A 22,500-nucleotide genomic window follows, 5' to 3' on the forward strand; every position below is an offset into this window, starting at 1 on the left:
TAGGATTCTTATACTAGTTGGTAAAAAGGATTTAGAAAACCTTGCTGTTCTGCTTTTCAGTGAGCTCAGTCTTTTTCTTAAAGGTAACATTTGGTAACTGTCCTTCAGTGGGAGTGTTGCACCATTGATAATTACATGGCATCTTTGGATTGTACTCCTTTTGTATATGTCCAGCAATGAAATCATATTTTAACACCCATTTTTCCACGGTTCTTTATTACTCTTGTAAGTTTATTTTCTAAATTTACGCTGCAGTTGCCATACCAACAGGTGATAGAGAATGAACTGACGGACTGTACTACAACGGAATAGAATAAATTCATGATTTTTGTGTCAATTCTAAGTTTGTACAATTTCCTTACAAAGTACATTCTGGAATTTATTTTTTTGTACACTACCTCCGCATTACTATTAAAACTGAACTTATTATCTATGATCGTGCCAAGATATTTGTATTCATTAACAGTATCTACAAGTTCCCCATTTATATTTAATGACTATTGAGCAACTTGTGTGGTACTAAAATCAATAACCATTTCCTTTGTCTTCTTAACATTAAATTAGAGGTAGTTGTCATTACACCATTCATTGAAACGTTCTACTTTTTCTCGATACATGATATCATTATTAGTACACAGGCTAGTAAGGGCAGTATCATCTGCGTATTTAAAAAGTTGACAATTATTGGCACGGCATCGACAGTCACTAGTGTATAAAGGGAATAATATGGGTGACAATACACATCCCTGTGGAGCACCTGTGTTTGTAATAACGACATCTGATTTAGTATCAAGAAATTTAACATATTGTGGTCTACATGTGAGAAAATCATTAATCCATAATATCAGGTTGGCATTTATAGGGTGTTCCAGAAAAAATGCCACAAATTTGATCTCAGTTTATTTAAGAACGGACAGAGATGCAAGAACAAACTTTAGCATTCTGAAAAGCTAACATGATGGCAATTTGTTCAGCACTCAAGCAAACTTCTTGAAGTGCACGTGCTTGATGTGAGCACCACGTCGATTAAAACATGCTTTGATCCGGAGGCAGAAATTCTCCGCAAATTTGCGGCATGTCTCCGCCGTCACATTGTCTGCATAAGCTTCGACACTCTGCTATAACTGGTCAAGGGTGGTTGGCTTGTTTGCACACACCTCTCCCTTAGACGCTCCCCAGAACCAAAAGTCAAAGGAATTGAGGTCAGGGCTATGAGGTGCCCACTCGTGTGTTGTGCGGAAACTGATCACGTGGGATCCGAAAAGCTCCTTCAGCAAGGCGAGAGAATCGTGAGCTGTATGGGGCGTAGCTCCATCTTGCTGAAACCACATTCTGCTCTTCTGGTGGACAGTGAACCTTTGACCAAGTTCAGTGTTGAACTTGTTGATGATTTCACAGTAACGCTCGCTGTTGACTGTCACTGTCTTGCCACGCCCGTCCTGAAACCAGTACGGTCCGAGAAGACCATGTCTGGGGTTGAATGCGATCCATGCAGTCACTTTGGCGCCCTTCAGATGTTTCTCACTCATCTCCTCAGGAGGCTCCTCGCCCCAGAAAACGTTATTGTGATTGTTTACCGTCCCATTGAGGTGATAATGAGCCTCATCACTGAACCAGATGTTGTTCAACCACCCAGGTGAGCGCTCCAGCTTCTCGTCCAACCACTCACACATTTCAATGCGCCTGGTCTTGTCCTCATCCTTCAAGACATGATGAGTGGAAATCCTGTAGGGGAAGAGCTTCAGATCATTCCTCATGGAGCGCAGCAGTGTGGTTGGTGAAAGGCTTAGCTCTTGTGCCCGTCTGCGATAAGACATTTGGTGCTTCTCACAACTGAGTCCTTGATTTGCCGGCGTTTCTCTGGCGTGAGGATTGGTTTTGCGCCACTTCTACCCTTGTTGCAATTGTGGAGTGTTTGCTCCTTTTCGAAGTGTTTAACAATCCTCCAGATTGACTTGTTGTCCAGTGTTCTGATGCTACGGTGAAGTCCAAATTCGTTCTGGAATTTGCGACGAACCTCCACGTACGGATATGTCTCGTACCAGAATTGCACAATTCTTTGCTTCTGTTTTAAAGTGAACATTCTACAGCTGATCTAAAAAAGAAAAACACGATTAAAATTGTCATTAGGTAGTTAACAAGCCCTGAAAAGGAAATATTGGTAAAGCAAAAATTACGATTTTCACAGTCGAAACAAATTGTGGCATTTTTTCTGAAGCACCCGGTACGTTCATATTATCTAACTTTTGCATCATTATGTACAGCTGTATGGTGTTGAAGGCACTTGAAAAATCTACAAATAATATCTTAGCAAAATGTTTGGGGTTTATGGTATTTGGTTTATACATACATACATACATACATACATACATACATACATACATACATACATACATACATACATACATACATACATACATACATACATACAAACATACATACATACATACATACATACATACATACATACATACATACATACATACATACATACATACATACATACATACATACATACATACATACATACATACATACATACATACATACATACATACATACATACATACATACATACAAACATACATATCTACAAATATATACCAAAGGCTTTTTTCCCTTACACGGGAGGTAGCATACATACATACATACATACATACATACATACATACATACATACATACATACATACATACATACATACATACATACATACATACATACATACATACATACATACATACATACATACATACATACATACATACATACATACATACATACATACATGCAGAAAAGGAGAAGATGGGGAGAAATCCCTTCGGGCTGCGTCAATTTATTTCTCATACATACTCCCTCACCCTCCATCCCCCACCCGCTCCCCCTCATGCATCACAGCATCATTCATACACAGCCCTTCTCCATTCACCCCTATCTTCAGTCCTCTCTCGTCCTTCCTCAACAGACATTCCCCTCTTTCCCAATGCCCCTTTTACCCCATCCATCCATCTCATCCTAGGACGCCCTCTCATGTTCACTTTTTCCACCTCTGCCTTCCACACCTCTTTTACTAATCTTTCTTTACTCATTCTATCCATGTGTCCAAACCATCCCAATACTCCAATATTCTCATCAACCCTATCTCCCAACTCCCTTTCCAACCCTGTTTTCCTCCTCACCTCCTCGTTTCTCACTCTATCTAGCCTAGTATCCCCTATCATACTTCTCGGGCACACCTCATCTCAAACACATTCAAACTCCTTCTCTCTTTCTATCTTATGTTCCATGTTTCTGCCCCATACAGTGCTGTCGGCACAAGCACTCCTTCATACAATCTCCTCTTAGCATCCATTCCCAAATGTCTATTTCTCATTATACTTTTTAGTTCCCCAAGGCATTTACTCGCTTCTTTCAATCTACATTCTACCTCCACCCCCACTCCTCCCTTTCCTGCCACATTCGCACCCAAATATCTAAAACTATCCACTTTCTCCAGTTTCCCTTCCTTAATACTCATTTCCAGTCTGGTACCACATTCTCCCTTTGTACATTTCATCACTTTACGCTCTATCTGCCACCCTTCCATCCACCACCCTTTCCCATGTGCACTTATGCTTGACTTTCTTTTTCTAAACACTGTATTTGCTATTATCAATTCTCTTTCTAGACACATCTCCACCATCAATTCTCCACTGCGATTTTTTCCTGGAACTCCAAACTTCTCAATCGGAGTGATTGAGAAGTTTGGAGTTCCAGGAAAAAATTGCAGTGGAGAATACTCCGTCTATTGGTTCATTTCCTAACCTAGCATTAATGTCTCCCAATAGAATTACATAAAAATTTCTCCCTAGTCCCTCTATGCACTCATTTAAATCCATCCAAAAAGGCTCCCTTTCCCCTACGCTCTTCTCACTACCAGGCCCATATGCACTTACAAAAACCCACATCTCCCTTCCCAGCTTCACCTTCATCCACATCAACCTTGAAGAAACCTCCTTCCATCCCACTACACGCTTACCTATCTCTTCACTTACTAGTATATCCACCCCTTCTCTTCCTCGTCTTCTCTTTACTCCTGAGTACCTCCCAACTACATTCGCCACTCCCTTTCAACTTAGTTTCACTCAATGCCAACACATCCATCTTTCTTCTCACAAACATACTGACTATCTCTTCTTTTTTACTCTCATCTGTACCACATCTACGCACCTTAAAATACCCAAACCTTAGGGTACCGGTTGGAAAACTCCTAAACCTTCTTATGCCTTTACTTTTTTTTTTAGGAATGTCTCCTGTGGGGCTACAGGTAGCAGGATTCCTAATCCTATACCCCGTCCCCTTTTTTGTCGCCTCTTACGAACCAAGTGGGAAAACTTGGTGGCAGCATTCTTTTCCCCCACCACAGGGTTGGCGAACTAGTAAGTTTATCTTTCAACTTGTCAAAAGCTTGCTGTTGTGCGGGTCCCCACATGAACTTTGAATCTTTGCTTAACAAAAAACTTAATAGATTAGCTATGTCAGCATATCCCTGGATAAATTTCCTATAATATCCTGTCAATTCCAAGAAACCTATATATTTTTCTACATTATTAAGTGTAGTTGGGATGGTTTATGGGAGGGTCTTGATTGAGAGGATTAGGACAAGAACAGAGGGAGTAATTGGTGAGGAACAGTGTGGGTTTAGGACAGATAGGGGTTGCGTAGATCAGATTTTTGTGGTAAGATAGATATGTGAGAAAGCTATAGGAAAATGTAAGGATTTGGAAAAAGCTTATGACAGGGTAGACAGGAAGGCACTATGGGAGGTATTGCAGATATATGGAATAGGAGGAAAGCTTTTAGTAGCTGTCAAGAATTTTTACGAGAGTAGTAAAGCGTGAGTTAGGATTAGAAATGGAGAGAGTGAGTGGTTTTAGGTAAAGGTGGGACTTCGTGAGGGATGTGTTATGTCGCCTTGGCTGTTCAATTTATACATGAATGGGGTGGTGCGAGAGGAAAAGGCAAAAGTAGTGGGTCAGGAATTGGAGATGGATAAAGAAAACGAAGAACTGTGGAAGATAAGCCTGCTGTTGTTTGCGGACGACACTGCATATGTAGCAGGATCAGAGGAGGGATTGAGGAAGTTAGTGACAGAGTTTGGGAACGTGTGTGAGTGAAGGAAGTTGAAGATAGATGCGGGTAAAAGTAAGGTGATGAGATGTACAAAGGGAGAAAGTGGCAGGAGATTGGAAGTGAGTATTAAGGGAGAGAGACTGGAGGAAGTGGATAGTTTTAGATATTTGGGTGCAAATGTAGTGGGAAAGGGAGGAACGGAGGTGGAGATAGAATGTAGATTGAGTGAAGCAAGTAAATGCCTTGGGGGACTAAAAAGTGTAATGAGAAATAGACATTTGGGAATGAATGAAAAAAGGATATTGTATGAAGGAGTGTTTGTGCAGACAGCACTATATGGAGCAGAAACATGGGACATAAGAGAGGAAGAAATGGGAAATTTGAATGTGTTTCAGATGAGGTGCCCGAGAAATATGGTAGGGGTTACTAGGCTAGATAGAGTGAGAAATGAGGAGGTGAGGAGGAGCAAGAGGGTTGGAAAGGGAGTTGGGATATAGGGTTGATGAAAGAGTATTGGGATGGTTTAGACATATAGAGAGAATGAATGAAAGACTAGTAAAAGAGGTGTGGAAGACAGAGGTGGAAAAAGTGAACATGAAGGGTCGACCTAGGATGAGATGGATGGATGGGGTAAAAGGGGCATTGGGAAAGGGGGTAATGTCTGTTGAGGAAAGACGGGAGAGGACAGAATATAGGGGTGAATGGAGAATGGCTGTATATGGATGATACTGTGATGCATGAGGTGAAATGGGTGAGGGATGGAGGGTGAGGGAGTATGTGTGAGAAATATTTTTGACGTAGCCCGAAGGGATTTCTCCCCATCTCCTTTTCTGCAGGAGGGGACGGAGAGGGGAGTCGCCGATTTAATGAAGCGGCCTTGCTGTGGATGTGCTGTGACACTGCTTCTGACCCAGGGTAGTGGGTGAGATGTAGGGATGAACCCGTCATCCAGCAGGTGCCAAAATAAGAGGGAAGGAAGAGGGTGGAGAGGAGTGGACTACAACATAGCCCAAATGGCATTCGTTTGAACGCATAGTGCCCCATTGGTGTAGAAAAGGCAGTGAATTCTTCATGCAACTCGATCTGCCAGAACGCAGAAGTTATATCTACAGTATAGTGCTAAAATACTTATTCTCGGTTCCCAAACTCGTATGTCTTTTATTACCGGTAACGGTAATCTATTGGGTACAGTCTATTTACTCAATTCTCTATAATCAATAACTGGACACATTGTATCCTCTGATTTTGGCGCCAGAATCTAAGGAGAATTCCATTCACTTATATCACGGTAGGATATAATGTCAATGGAGGACAAAATATAATTTTGGGAAGGGATGCCGGACAGAATGTCAATAAACGACGGGAGACCGGTGTGAAACGCGGTGAGGTAGGGGGAAAAAGTGTACAAAAGAGATCGGATGACCGTGAACGACCAGACGTCCGTGATTGGGGAAATGTTAATTTTGATGGGAGAAATGTTAATGAGGCATTGAATGTCAATGAAGGACCAAATATCAATATAGAGCAAGGTGTCAATAAAAAAGACAAAAATATAATGTAAAGCATGATATTGAAACTCAAAACGTGTAAAAAAATAATCACGAGTTTCTTAAAACAATGTACTTTAATGCTCGTAGTATTAGGAACACATTTAAAGAAATACAGGCGTATGTCAAAAGCGAAAATCTTGATATGATAGGAATAACCGAGACGTGGTTAAATGGTAAAGAGTTTGAAGCTGAATTTAATTTTTGCGGGATTTAAACACTTTCATCATGATAGAAACCACAAGAAAGGTGGGGATATTCTGTTGTATGTTAATAGCACTGTCCATGCTTGTGTTTTAGAGAAAGTAAAACAGAATGAATATGATAGTTTGTTGGTAGAATTAACCCATACAAATGGACAAAAAATGAATGTAGGTGTAATATTTAGACCAAAGACATTATCATTAGCAGACTACAAACTATTATTTCAAGAACTGTCTAGTTTCTGCAACCGGAATTTACTGATAATGGGTGATTTCAATTTTACTGACATTGATTGGATGACCCTTGAACATGGCCCTATAGGTAGTCGCTTGATTGATTTTTTTAGGTGACAATGACTAAATTCAGCATGTAAAAGAGCCCACAAGGCATGGAAACTTACTTGATCTATTGATCACTAGCCTCGAAAGCATGATAACCGATGTAGAAGTCGGTGAAACTGTTGCAAATAGCGATCACAACTTAGATTCAAACTACTAAAAAAAATTTGGAATAGAAACTTGTGTATCTAAAATACCCGATTTCAGTAAAGCTCATTTCATAGGACTACGTCAGGAGCTTCAGCTTACAGATTGGGAGGCAAAATTAAGCGAAAGACCTTTAGATCAGATGTGGGAAATATTTCAAAATACGCTTAATAAAATTATTCATACTTACATTCCTTTTAAGGACAGACGTCCCCCAAATCAGGCTCGCCCAAAATGGCTTGACAAAGAAACTGAAAAAAATGTTGCCAAAAAGAGACAGGCTTACAAGAAATATAAGTGCCCGGGTGCATCTAATGACCCAAAGTTATGAATTAATGCAGTGAGATTTAAAAAAGGCTAAAAAACGAAACCGACAATACGAAATGAATATCGCTGATAAATCCAAAGAGAATTCCAAAGAATTCTATAGTTACATTAAAGATAAAAAGGTTGTTAGGCATCACATTTGTCCATTATTATCTGCTGACGGTCAACTTGAATATTCAAATGAAGGAATGTGTGATATTTTAAACAATTATTTTAGCTCAGTATTCGTAAACGAAACACCTCAAAGTAAACTCAAAACTGAAACCTGTGAAAAGTCTAGGGTAAACTTACTCACTACGGTAAATATAACAAAAGAAAAAATTAAAAGGTGTATAGAGAAACTCAAAGTTAATAAAACACCAGGGCCTGACGGTTGGCGTCCAAGAAGAAAATGAAAAATGAGATTGTTGTTCCATTACAAATTATTTTCAAGAAATCCATCATATCCAGAGATGTCCTAAGAGAATGGAAGCTAGCTAACGTTACTTCCATATTCAAAAAAGGCGACAAAAAGAAACAAAATAAATACAGGCCTATTAGTTTGACTTCAATCGTAGGAAAAATGATGGAAACTATCATCAGAGATTCTATCGAACATCATTTAGAAAGTAACTGTTTGATAAATGATAGCCAACATGGTTTCAGACGGAAACATTCTTGCGTGACTAACTCGAATTCTACAACACAGTTATCTCGAATTTTGACAAAAGAAACAATATAGATTTAATATATCTAGATTTTGCAAACGCTTTTAATACCGTCCCCAACGAACGACTACTTACTAAATTAGCTTCACACGGAGTAAGTGGTAGCCTATTAAGTTGGACTAGTAATTGGTTGAATGATCGAAAACAGAGAGTTGTTTTAAATGGAAAACTTCTGGATGGAAAAATGTTACGAGTGGAGTTCCTCAGGGTTCCGTTCTTGGGCCCCTTCTATTCATAGAATATTGAAAAGATATTAATCTGTTCACTGGGAACCATTCAGTATATGTATATACATACATACATACATACATACATACATACATACATACATACATACATACATACATACATACATACATACATACATACATACATGTATACATATACATATGCATGCATGTATACAATACAATAGATGAATTAAATCGTCTGTCATTAGCCAGAACAAAATTCTTAATTAGTACCCCAGGAGTAGCGGCACCGAGGCCGGCAAAGCACCATGAAAAGAGCTCTTTCCAGTTATTAGCTGCTGCCTATTGTGTGTGTGTGTGTGCGTGTATGTGTGTGTGTGTGTGTGTGTGTGTGTGTGTGTGTGTGTGTGTGTGTGTGTGTGTGTGTGTGTGTGTGTGTGTGTGTGTGTGTGTGTGTGTGTGTGTGTGTGTGTGTGTGTGTGTGTGTGTGAGCGCGCTCTCGAAGTATGGAAGTGACATGGCACGGGCGTTACACACGAATGCATTAGAAAAAAGGGAAAATATACGTAATTGGATTACTTCATATTTGTTTGAGGAACCTAAGGGGAAAGGACACGCCAGGAAAAACAAAACAAGATATGTTGTTGCATGGAGGCGGCCCTTTGCTCGAGCGGCGACACGCCGATATTACATGGAGAAAGCGAAGGAGACGCGCCGAGAGACTGCATGCAAATAGTGACTTGGAGGGGAGAAGGAAAAGTAAGCGCACACAAAGAAAGAAAATGGTGCGTCAGAGAAAAGGCGGAAATAGGAAAAGAGAGCAGGGAGAACCTAGCAAAAGAGAAAAGAGCCATTACTCTCTACTGGTATCTGCACACACGCACGCGCGCATCCCGCTCAAGGCTGAAATAATTTCAGTATCACTGCGCTGCAAGTCGTTACTCCAACTATCGTGGGTGGGGAGTTGGGTGTGTGTGTGCGTATAAGGCCACAGCAGTACCCATAGGTCAGTCATATGTGAGCTCTGAGCTCTCTTCCGGGAGGGTAATAGCTGTCCAACACGTGATCCAAGACAATGGTGAATCACACACACACACACACACACACACACACACACACACACACACACACACACACACACACACACACACACACACACACACACACACACACACACACACACACACACACACACACACACACACACACACACACACACACACACACACACACACACACACACACACACACACACACACACACACACACACACACACACACACACACACACACACACACACACACACACACACACACACACACACACACACTAACACACACACACACACACACACACACACACACACACACACACACACACACACACACACACACACACACACACACACACACACACACACACACACACACACACACACACACACACACACACACACACACACACACACACAAGCCCTTCCGTACCAGGTGACACTTCCTTGCATAGCAGCAGCGAGCATGCGAATTGGTCTCCATAACTCTCTCCTCCCCGCCCCCTACCCTTACCCCCACCTCAGCTTATCATTTAGTTTATCCCCTTCCGTGCCGGGTGGCACCCTTCCGGTTGCCGCCATGCTATTTTATTCATCGCCCCCCTACCGCTCCCCCACCATTAGCTAAGGGGCTAATGGAAAAAAAGATAGAAAGTTCATTTAGCTGCTGTGCATAATAGATGAGTCTTGCCATCCAGCCGTCGTCGCTAAAACGGTAATTCTTTTACTTGGAACACGCAATAAATACAAGGCTCATTTATATGCCATCCCCACCCCCTACCGCCATAGGAACAACAATAATCGTTCTGCTTTCTCTTATATATAACCAATACAACCCACAATGGGGACTAGCTCGAAATTATCTGTGACACATCAGTGGTACCTGACATCAACCATACAGACGTCATTGATTAAAAAAAAAAAAAAAAAAAAAAAAAAAAAAAAAAAAAAAAAAAAAAAAAAAAAAAAAAAACATTAAATTGGTCTTGTTCTGCTCAATCCGATTCTTCAATGTGCCCTAAAACTTTTGTGGCTCTCTTCTTGTTAATGCCTAATAGTTGCATTCAGTTCGGAAGGATGTCCTACAAATGTGTTCTACTCTGCATTTTCATTTTTATGCTTCATGGCGCGTTATTTTTACTTCATCAATTCGTTTCTTCCTTCTCTGGAAGACCACTATCCAGTTTCTTTCTCATACCTCATAGAGTAGTTATGATATAATGAAAAAGACATCTGTTTCACTCTATTTGATGTGTCTGTCTTCTTCCCCTCCGCAGGTGTCACCGACGAGGGCTCTCCTGCACGGCGTTGCGCAGGTGATCGGGGCGGCAGTAGCCACGCCTGTCCTTCTCGGTCTTCTCCCACGTACACGCCCGCCGAGGCCGCCCGCGCTACAGGCGGCTGTGTCGCCCGTCCAGGTAAGACCGAAATCATGCACTTATTATCTTTATGTATGTGTATGTGTATGTGCATGCGTATGTGTATATGTATATGTATATGTATATGTATATGTATACGTATATGTATATGTATATGCATATGTATATGTATATGTATATGTATATGTATATGTATATGTATATGTATATGTATATGTATATGTATATGTATATGTATATGTTTATGTTTATGTTTATGTTTATGTATATGTATATGTATGTGTATGTGTATGTGTATGTGTATGTGTATGTGTATGTGTATGTGTATGTGTATGTGTATGTGTATGTGTATGTGTATATTTAAATGTATGTGTATGTGTATGTGTATGTGTATATTTAAATGTATGTGTATGTGTATGTGTATGTGTATATTTAAATGTATGTGTATGTGTATATTTAAATGTATGTGTATATGTATATTTAAATGTATGTGTATATGTATATTTAAATGTATGTGTATATGTATATTTAAATGTATGTGTATATGTATATTTAAATGTATGTGTATATGTATATTTAAATGTATGTGTATATGTATATTTAAATGTATGTGTATATGTATATTTAAATGTATGTGTATATGTATATTTAAATGTATGTGTATATGTATATTTAAATGTATGTGTATATGTATATTTAAATGTATGTGTATATGTATATTTAAATGTATGTGTATGTGTACATTTAAATGTATGTGTATATGTACATTTATGTGTATATGTATATTTAAATGTATGTGTATATGTATATTTAAATGTATGTGTATATGTATATTTAAATGTATGTGTATATGTATATTTAAATGTATGTGTATATGTATATTTAAATGTATGTGTATATGTATATTTAAATGTATGTGTATATGTATATTTAAATGTATGTGTATATGTATATTTAAATGTATGTGTATATGTATATTTAAATGTATGTGTAAATGTATATTTAAATGTATGTGTATATGTATATTTAAATGTATGTGTATATGTATATTTAAATGTATGTGTATATGTATATTTAAATGTATGTGTATATGTATATTTAAATGTATGTGTATATGTATATTTAAATGTATGTGTATATGTATATTTAAATGTATGTGTATATGTATATTTAAATGTATGTGTATATGTATATTTAAATGTATGTGTATATGTATATTTAAATGTATGTGTATATGTATATTTAAATGTATGTGTATATGTATATTTAAATGTATGTGTATATGTATATTTAAATGTATGTGTATATGTATATTTAAATGTATGTGTATATGTATATTTAAATGTATGTGTATATGTATATTTAAATGTATGTGTATATGTATATTTAAATGTATGTGTATATGTATATTTAAATGTATGTGTATATGTATAATTAAATGTATGTGTATATGCATATTTAAATGTATGTGTATATGTATATTTAAATGTATGTGTATATGTATATTTAAATGTGTGTGTATATGTATATTTAAATGTATGTGTATATGTATATGTATATGTATGTGTATATGTATATTTAAATGTATGTGTATATGTATATTTAAATGTATGTGTATATGTATATTTAAATGTATGTGTATATGTATATTTAAATGTATGTGTATATGTATATTTAAATGTATGTGTATATGTATATTTAAATGTATATGTATATGTATATTTAAATGTATATGTTTATGTATATTTAAATGTGTATGTATATGTATAATTGTTTGAATGTATATGTATATGTATATTTAAATGTATATGTATATGTATATTTAAATGTATATGTATATGTATATTTAAATGTATATGTATATGTATATTTAAATGTATATGTATATGTATATTTAAATGTATATGTATATGTATATTTAAATGTAGATGTATATGTATATTTAAATGTATATGTATATGTATATTTAAATGTATATGTATATGTATATTTAAATGTATATGTATATGTATATTTAAATGTATATGTATATGTATATTTAAATGTATATGTATATGTATATTTAAATGTATATGTATATGTATATTTAAATGTATATGTATATGTATATTTAAATGTATATGTATATGTATATTTAAATGTATATGTATATGTATATTATAAGTGTATTTGGGCAGGAGTTTTTCTCTAATGTATATTTTCCATATACCTTATTATAAATTTGTGTTCCATAGAAAGGAAATTTATAACTTGGCTGTATGTAGTCATATTTGCTAGATCGCAATATCAGGTTCAAGACCCTTCTTCAGTAGCTATAGGGATGTTGTATCTTGTTAGGATAAGAATTAATCCGATGAGTCTTGTTAAAGTTCTAAGTTTTATACTAGAGTTTCTTACTTGCTAATCACTTTGGGGGAAGTCATCTGGTATTTCCGGCCGTGACGAAATGTAACGTGCACTGGAGAGCCTCCGGGTTCGTGGTGTGGCAGAATGTGGCATGCTTGTGGTTATGTATATGTATATGTATATGTATATGTATATGTATTATATGTATATGTATATGTATATGTATATGTATATGTATATGTATATGTATATGTATATGTATATGTATATGTATGCATATGTATATGTATATGTATATGTATATGTATTATATGTATATGTATATGTATATGTATATGTATATGTATATGTATATGTATATGTATATGTATATGTATATGTATATGTATATGTATATATATGTACATGTATATGTACAGCTCACTACTGTAAATATAACAAAAGAAAAATTAAAATATGTATAGAAAAATTCAAAGTTAATAAACACCAGGGCCTGACGGTTGGCATCCAAGAATCTTAAGGAAATGAAAAATGAGATTGTTGTTCCATTAGAAATTATTTTCAAGAAATTCATCATATCCAGAGATGTCCCAAGAGAATGGAAGCTAGCTAACGTTACTCCCATATTCAAAAAAGGTGACAAAAAGAAACCAAATAACTACAGGCCTATAAGCTTGACTTCAATCGCCAGGTTTGTGTTATATTGCCATTGCAGTTCAATGTGCATATGGATAGGCTGGTATGGAAGGTAGATGCGAGGGTGACGGGCAGTGGATTGGACAAGGTTAGAGAGACTGGAGGGAAGTGGGAGGTGAGCCAGTTGTTGTTTGCTGATGACACTGCCCTTGTGGCGGGATCAGAGGAGGATCTGAGGCAGCTGGTGACGGAGTTTAGGAAGGCATTCAATAGGAGGAGTTTGAGAGTAAATATGGTTAAAGCAAGATGAAGAGATGTTTAAGGGGTGAAGGTGGCTGTAAGCTGGAGAGAAGTCTTAAAGGGGTTAGAAAAAGTGGATAGTTTCAAGTATTTGGGGTTCCATGTGGCAGAAAATGGAGGAGTAGTAGTTGAAGTAAACTGTAGAGTGAGGGAAGCAAGTGAATGTCTGGCAGAAATGAAAAATGTCATGAGAAATGACTATCTAGGGATGGGTGCGAAAAGAAGACTTTTTGAAGGAGTGATTATGCCTACAGCACTGCATGGGGCAGAAACTTGGAATTTAATGGAGGCAGAAAGGAGAAATCTAAATGTGTTTGAGATGAAGTATGTGAAAAGTATTGAGTGGGGGGAGGGTGACGAGAATGGATTGAGTGAGAAATAAGGAGATGGTGAGAGCAGGGGTGAAAGGGAGTTGGCAAATAGATGAAAGAATATTGGGATGGTTTGGGCACATGGAATGAATGAATGAATGAGGAAAGACAAGTAAAAAGAGTGTGGAAGGCAAAGGTAGATGGAGTGAATCTGAGAGGTAGACCAAGAATGAGAAGGGTGGATGGGATGAAGGGGGGGTTTTAGTAAAAGAAGAAGGTCTGTATATCAGGAAAGGGAGAAGGCAAGAGATAGGTGTGAGTGGAAAATAGTTGTGAATGGAATAAAAATTAACGCGTCCCGAAGAGAATCCTCTTCATTCTCTATTTTTGCATGAGGGAACGAGGAGGGACGGTTGTCGTGTAAATAAAGCTGCGTGTCCTGGTGTGGATGTGCTGAGTTTTGCTGCATTGCTTCTTACCCGGCAGTAGGTAGGAAAAAGGATGACCCTTCAGTTACAAGGAGCCAAGATTAAAAGGAAATATGTGCTTACCTTGGCTGGCCACCTCCCTTGTTAGGAGGAAGAAGCCTGAACATTTTTAGAAGCTCCGCCATGGGATACGAACCCTGACCCATGCGTCGATAATCACGAGGCCAAGACGCTAGCAACCATGCTACATGGTGATGGTTCAAAAGGACTGTACTAGTCCCCGACCACGCTTCACGTAACATTGGAAGATCTAGTCTCAATTTCATCTAATCCCGTATTAGCCTATTGGTATATAGGTAGATAGATGTCTTTTTGATCTCAGGTCAGACCATAATGATCTGTTGCAACCCTGACTCTTGTCATCGTGACTTCACTTCCGGTTATGTAGGTCACTTGGACGGAGGGCGCACTCAGCGGGCGCTAACCACGTTATTTTAACCAAATTTAGTCAAAAAGGATTAACCTCAGCCCCCTCCCTCTCCCCCCGAAGTCTCGAGTGACGTGAAACTAGAGATACCAAATAAACTTTGAACCAAAGACGGCAGCGGTGGGGTTGGGGGTCTTTCCCCTCAACTGTGTAAAATCGATTGGCGGAACCAAAAGAAATAATCTAGCAAGGATCCCCAGCAGCGACTGTTGGTAAATCGCAATTGGCTCTGAGGATCCCCCTTGGCTAGGTAAAATCGCTTGGCGACAGCCAGTACAAAAAGATTATGATGAGAAAGCTCTTTGACATCTACGGGTCAGGGTTTTAAAAGCAGAAACGCGAAGCGGCGGCCAGAAATGTAACAAATTTGACCTAAATCCTGGAGAAAAAATAAGTGTTAAATTCTCTTTTAGCCTACCCGAGTCTCAGCTGACCTGCTGCTACGCGGCTTCAACTTCAATTCAGGCTTCAGTTGTCCTCAACCTCTCAGGCCCTTTCCTTCCTTTCCTTCATCCCACCCTTTCCCCTTCTTCCCCTTCCTCCCTTCTTCCTTTCCATCTTCCCTTTCTCCTTTTCCTCCTCCCTTCCTCCTTCCCTTTCCCCTTTTCTCTTTCTTTTGCACTCCTTCCAATCCTTTCCCTTTATCACTCTCCCTCCTATCTCATTCCTTTCTCTTCCCTTCCACCTTCCCAAACAAAGGAAAAGGAAGAAAGAATATAGATACAAGGGAAGGGAAGTGAAGAGAGAGGAAGGGAGGCCACACGAATAGGAAGGAGGATAGGCAGTAAAAGAGGAGCTGTAAAAGAGGGGGTATGGCTGCTAAAAGGATGAGAATCGGACAAGAAAGGAAGGAAAACATGTGCGGGCAAAGAAAAGAAATACGAAACAGCGAAACGTGAGGTACACTTGTGGGCGAAACTGCCTTGAAAAATCATAGATTCCATTATGAAAATGTGGCCGTTAGTGTTAATTATCTTATGCACTCTCCACACAGTGTTCGGACGGCAAATAAATGTATTTTCTAGTCGGGAAAAAAGGTATCGAAATCTCGACAACGATGACAATAGTGTGAGTGTGTGTGTTGTATATATGTATATATATATATATATATATATATATATATATATATATATATGTGTGTGTGTGTGTGTGTGTGTGTGTGTGTGTGTGTGTGTGTGTGTGTGTGTGTGTGTGTGTGTGTGTGTGTGTGTGCGCGTGTGGAATATGTGCGGATTGTGTTTATATATATATATATATATATATATATATATATATATATATATATATATATATATATATATATATATTTATATATACATACATATACCAAGGCTTTTTCCCCCTTACAAGGGAGGTAGCCAAAAAGGAAAAGGCATAAAATCATTCCCACCCATTCCATCCCTGAATACACTCCACACCCCTCCACCCTCCCTCTTATCTTAGCACCTCCTGGATGACGGGTCATCACTGCACCTTGTCCACTGCCCTGGGTCAGAAGCAGTGTCGCCAGACACAGCACATCCACAGCAAGGCCGCTTCATTAAATCGGCGACCCCCCTCTCCGTCCCCTCATGCATAAAAGGAGAAGACGGGGAGAAATCCCTTCGGGCTGCGTCAAATTTTGCTCACACATACTACCTCACCCCCCATCCCCCCGCCCATTCCACCTCATGCATCACAACATCATCCATACACAACCATTCTCCATTCATCCCTGTCTTCTGTCCTCTCCCGTCCTTCCTCAACAGACATTCTCCTCTTCCCCAAAGCCCCCTTCACCCCATCCATCCACCTCATCCTAGGACGTCCCTTCATGTTCACTCCCTCCACATCTGCCTTCCATACCTCTTTTACTAGTCTTTCTTCACTCATTCTTTCCATGTGTCCAAACCATCCTAATACTCTTTCATCAACCCTATCTCCCAACTCCCTTTCCACCCCCGTTCTTCTCCTCACCTCCTCATTTCTCACTCTATCTAGCCTAGTAACCCCCATCATACTTATCAGACACCTCATCTCAAACACATTCAAACTCCTTCTCTATTCCTCTCTTATGTTCCATGTTTCTGCCCCATACAGTGCTGTTGGCACAATCACTCCTTCATACAGTCTCCTCTTAGCATCCATTCCCAAATGTCTATTCCTCATTACACTCTTCAATCCACCAAGGCATTTACTTGCTTCTCTCAATCTACATTCTACCTCCACCTTCACTCCACCTTTTCCTGCCACATTTGCACCCAAGTATCTAAAACTATCCACTTCCTCCAGTCGCTCTCCCTTAATGCTCACTTCCAGTCTACTGCCACTTTCACCCCTTGTACATCTCATCACCTTACTTTTACCCACATTTATCTTTAGCTTTCTTCTATCACATACTCTCCCAAACTCTGTCACCAACTTCCTCAATCCCTCCTCCGATCCTGCCACAAGCGCAGTGTCGTCAGCAAACAACAGCTGGCTCACCTCCCACTTTTCTCCATTTTCTTTAACCATCTCCAATCCCTGACCCACTACCCTTGCATTTACCTATCGCACTACCCCATCCATGTATAAGTTGAACAGCCAGGGCGACATAACGCATCCTTGACGAAGTCCCACCTTTACCTCGAACCACTCACTCTCTCCATTTCTAATCATAACACAAGCTCTACTACTCTCATAAAAACTCTTGACAGCTCCTAGAAGCTTTCCTCCTATCCCATATATCTGCATAACCTCCCACAGTGGCTTTCTGTCTACCCTATCGTAAGCCTTTTCCAGATCCATAAAAGCCCAAAAAACATCCTTCCCCTTTCCTATAGCTTTCTCACATATTTGTCTTACCACATATGTGTGTGTGTGTGTGTGTGTGTGTGTGTGTGTGTGTGTGTGTGTGTGTGTGTGTGTGTGTGTGTATAATTCACCATGGTCTTGGATCACGTGTTGGACTCGTGATCGACAGATACTACCCTCCCGGAAGAGAGCTCAGAGGTCATATATGACCAATCTATGGGTAATGCTGTGACTTCACACGCACACACACACCTAACTCCCCACCCACGAGAGTTCGAGTAACGACCCGCAACGCAGCGATACTGAAATTATTTCAGCCCTAGGCGGGATTCAAACTTGGACCGCCGTAGTGGGCGGCCGCGCGCGCGCGCGCGTGTGTGTGTGTGTCACTTGGTCTTTGGATCACATGTTGGACTCGTGATCGACAGCTATTTCCCTCCCGGAAGAGAGCTCAGAGCTCGTATGACCGATCTATGGGTAATGCTATGACCTTACACGCACACACACCCCCAACTCCCCGCCCACGAGAGTTGGAGTAACGACTCGAAGCGCAGCGATACTGAAATAATTTCAGCCCTGGGCAGGATTCGAACCAGGTACCGCTGGCACCACCGTAACAACAGTCTGGTACTCTACCAACCGCGCCACCGAGTGTGTGTGTGTGTGTGTGTGTGTGTGTGTGTGTGTGTGTGTGTGTGTGTGTGTGTGTGTGTGTGTGTGTGTGTGTGTGTGCGTGTGTGTATGTGTGTTTACTTAGTTGTATTTTACCTAGTTGTATTTTACGGGAAGGGAAGCTACGTTCGTGGTGTCCCACCTTTGTATCTCTTAAATTTGTTTATTCTTAAATTCGTGAGTGGTTTTACACACACTACTGTTTCGTTCAGTTTGTTCCAAGTGTCCACCACTCTGTGTGGAAAACTGTTCTTCTTCAGATCTCTTCTATAACTATCTTTTTTGAGTTTCTTTCCATGTCCTCTTGTGTTTCTCTTGTCCCAATTTAACAAGTCCTCTCTATCGAGTATTTCTGTGCCCTTCATGATTCTATAGATGGTCAGTAGGTCGCCTCTCTCTTTTCTTTGCTCCAAAGTAGGTAACTCTAATTTAGCCAGTCTCTCTTCATATGACAAGTCTGAAAGCGCTGGAGCCATTTTTGTGGTTGCTCTCTGGATTCTTTCAATTTTCTATATATTTTTTTTGGTAGTAGGTTACCACAATGTCGCCGCGTATTCTCGTCTTGGCCTTATCAGTGTGACTAATATTATTTTAATAATTTCTTCGTCCAAATAGGCAAGTACAACTTTTATTGATCTTAGCAAGTTATAGAATTCTCTGACAATTTTGTTTATTTGTTTATCAGAGGACAAGTGATTTGAGATAATTACTCCCAGATCTTTTTCAGATACCACTTTCTTTACCTCCTTGTTTCCAATTTTATATTGTCCTGATATTCTATTTTTACTATTTCAGAACTCCATTATGCTACACTTCTTAATGTTGAAGTCCCCTTCCCATTTCTAACTCCCCCTTATTCAGGTCTTCCTGTAGTGATTCGTAATCCGTTCCGGTTTTTACTTTCCTCAACAATTTATCATTGTCTGCAAAGAAGCTCATGTAACATTTCACATTATCATCTATGCCATTCACATAAATAGCGAACATAATTGGAGCCAATACAGATCCTTGCGGAACTTCACTAATCACCTCCTTCCAACCTGAATACTTTTCTCTGAGTACTACTCTCATCTTTCTACCATTCAGAAAGTCCTCCATCCAATTTAGCGAGTTACCTTGTATCACTCTTATATTAAAAAAAAAAAAAAAAAAAAAAAAAAAAAAAAAAAAAAATTGTGCGGTACCCTTTCGAAAGCTTTTTGTAAGTCCAAGAAAGCTTAATCAGCCCATTATCCCTTTCTTGTATCATATCTATTAGTCTTGAGTAAAAAATGAATAAATAAATGAATAAATGAAATAGAATAAAATAAAATAAAATAAATAAATAAATGAATAAATTTGTCGTAGATGATCTTACCTGTCTGAACCCAAATTGTCTTGGATTTATTAAATAACTTTCTTCCAGGTGTTTTACCCATCTGTTCTTGATCATTTTCTCACAAATTTTGGCTACAGTGCCTTTTAGTGAGACCGGTCTATAATTATTTGGCTTTTCCTTGTTTCCTCCTTTATATATTAGTACAATATTGGCATTTTTCCAGTCTTTTGGTATTCTTAAGTTCTTTGCATTCTTTTATCATCCAATTTGCATTTCCGTCCGGGCCGTGCGATTTTCTAACATCAAGGTTTGCTAATTGCTCCATTATTTTTTTTTTGTGTTATTATCATTTCACTCAGGGGGGGGGGGGATCGCACTTCGCTTTCTTCGTCCCAATACTGTACAAAGGATTACAAAGGATTACAAAGGCGGAGCATGCCGACAGGAGAAATTTTGATCCATATCTAGGTCGGATGCGAAAAAAAAAAATCTTGTTAATAATAAAATAATAAATAAAAAACTATAATAATGTAAATAACAAATAAAATACATGAATAAATGCATAGGTATAGTTAAATAATAAACAAACAGGTAAATAGTAAATAATAATAAATTGACACATAACTAATAATAAATGAAAATCAGACAGACAAATGATAACAAAACAAGAACAAATAATATAAAATAGATTATAATAATTACAGCATCTTACTTAGGTATTATCTAAATGATTCTTAAAGCTTCGAACTGAACTACATTGCACTACCTGTGCAGGAAGTTTATTCCATTCATTAACTACACGGTTGGCAAAGTTGTTTCTACCTACTTCCAAATTGAATCTATTTCCGGACAGTTTGAGACCATTGTTTCTTGTCTGATTCTCATTCAATGTAAAAATTTGGTCACTTTTGATGTTGTCAATTCCCTTTAGAATTTTAAAGACCTGTATCAAGTCACCTCTGAGTCTACGCTTTTTTAGGGAAAACAGATTCATATGTTTTAGTCAATTTTCGTATGATTTATTTTTGATATTTGGAATCAGTTTTGTGGCTCGCCGTTGTACTTTTTCCAATCTGTCAATATCTTTAACGAGATTCGGTGACCATACGGAAACAGCATATTCCAAATGTGGACGAACTAACGATTTATATAGCTTGTTAATGAGTGATGGACTTTTGAAATCAAAAGATCGCGCAATCAGTCCTAGAATCTTATTTGCTTTCTCAGAGGCTGAAATACACTGCTTGGATGATTTGAGGTCGTTACCGATAATTACGCCGAGATCTTTTTCACTATCCACTTTTGTTAACGAATTTCCAAATAACTTGTAATCGTACTTACTGTTATTTTTACCTATGTGCATTACCTTGCATTTACTTGTGTTAAATTTCATTAGCCACTTTTCAGACCATTGCTGTAATTTATCTAAATCTTCTTGAATATCTAATTGGTTTGAGTGATTATTTGCCACTCCGCACATTTTTGTATCATCAGCAAATTTGGAAACAGTAGATTTTAGTCCATGGTCTATATCATTTATATATACTATGAATAGAAGTGGCCTAAGAACGGAACCCTGAGGAACTCCACCTGCAACACTTTTCCATCCAGAAGTTTTTCCATTTAAAACACCTCTCTATTCTAAACCATTCAACCAATTACTAGTCCAACCTGTACCTTCTCTCTAGTGAAAACCAACTTGAAGTATTCATAACTTCGGCCATTTCTAGATCTTCTGTGTATTCTGTACTTCCTTGGCGTAATTTCACCATTTCCTGATCATTTTTAAGTTTACCATTCACATATCTATAGAATAGTTTGGGTTGTTCTTTGCATTTTTCTATAATATCTTTTTCATAGTTCCTTTTTTCCTCTCTTTACACTTTTGCATACTCATTTCTATAGTTTATATATATTTGCCATTTTCCAGGTTTTTTATCTTTTCTCCATCTTTTCCAAGCTTTGTCTCTTCTATCTTTTGCCTCACTGCATCTTCTTTTGACCCAGAATATAATATACACCCTCTCTTGTTTCTGTCTTAGTACGTACCTATTCACTCCTTCATTATAGTTATCCATCAATATCTCCCATTTCTCTTCCACTTTTGTCTCTTCCATGTAGAATTTTTCCCAATTTGCATTTTGAAATAATTTCTTTAGTTTTTCAAAATCCGTTTTGTTGTACATCAATCCTCCTTTTCTATACCTTTCATTTCTCTCTATA

The 22,500-nt window shown here is 38.3% G+C and overlaps 1 protein-coding gene across 1 annotated transcript in view; it reads left to right on the forward strand.

Annotated features, from left to right (window-relative positions):
* LOC143030015 (uncharacterized) overlaps nt 1–22,500 on the forward strand; it is a 217,871-nt gene that overhangs the window by 186,911 nt on the left and 8,460 nt on the right. Inside the window, exon 7 of the mRNA XM_076193222.1 lies at nt 10,903–11,043. Coding sequence (XP_076049337.1) covers nt 10,903–11,043 — 141 coding nt within the window. The remainder of the gene's footprint in view (nt 1–10,902; nt 11,044–22,500) is intronic.

The sequence above is a fragment of the Oratosquilla oratoria genome, chromosome 11 (genome assembly GCF_046742065.1).
Source record: "Oratosquilla oratoria isolate Oo_2021 chromosome 11, ASM4674206v1, whole genome shotgun sequence".
Taxonomy (NCBI): Eukaryota; Metazoa; Arthropoda; class Malacostraca; order Stomatopoda; family Squillidae; genus Oratosquilla; species Oratosquilla oratoria.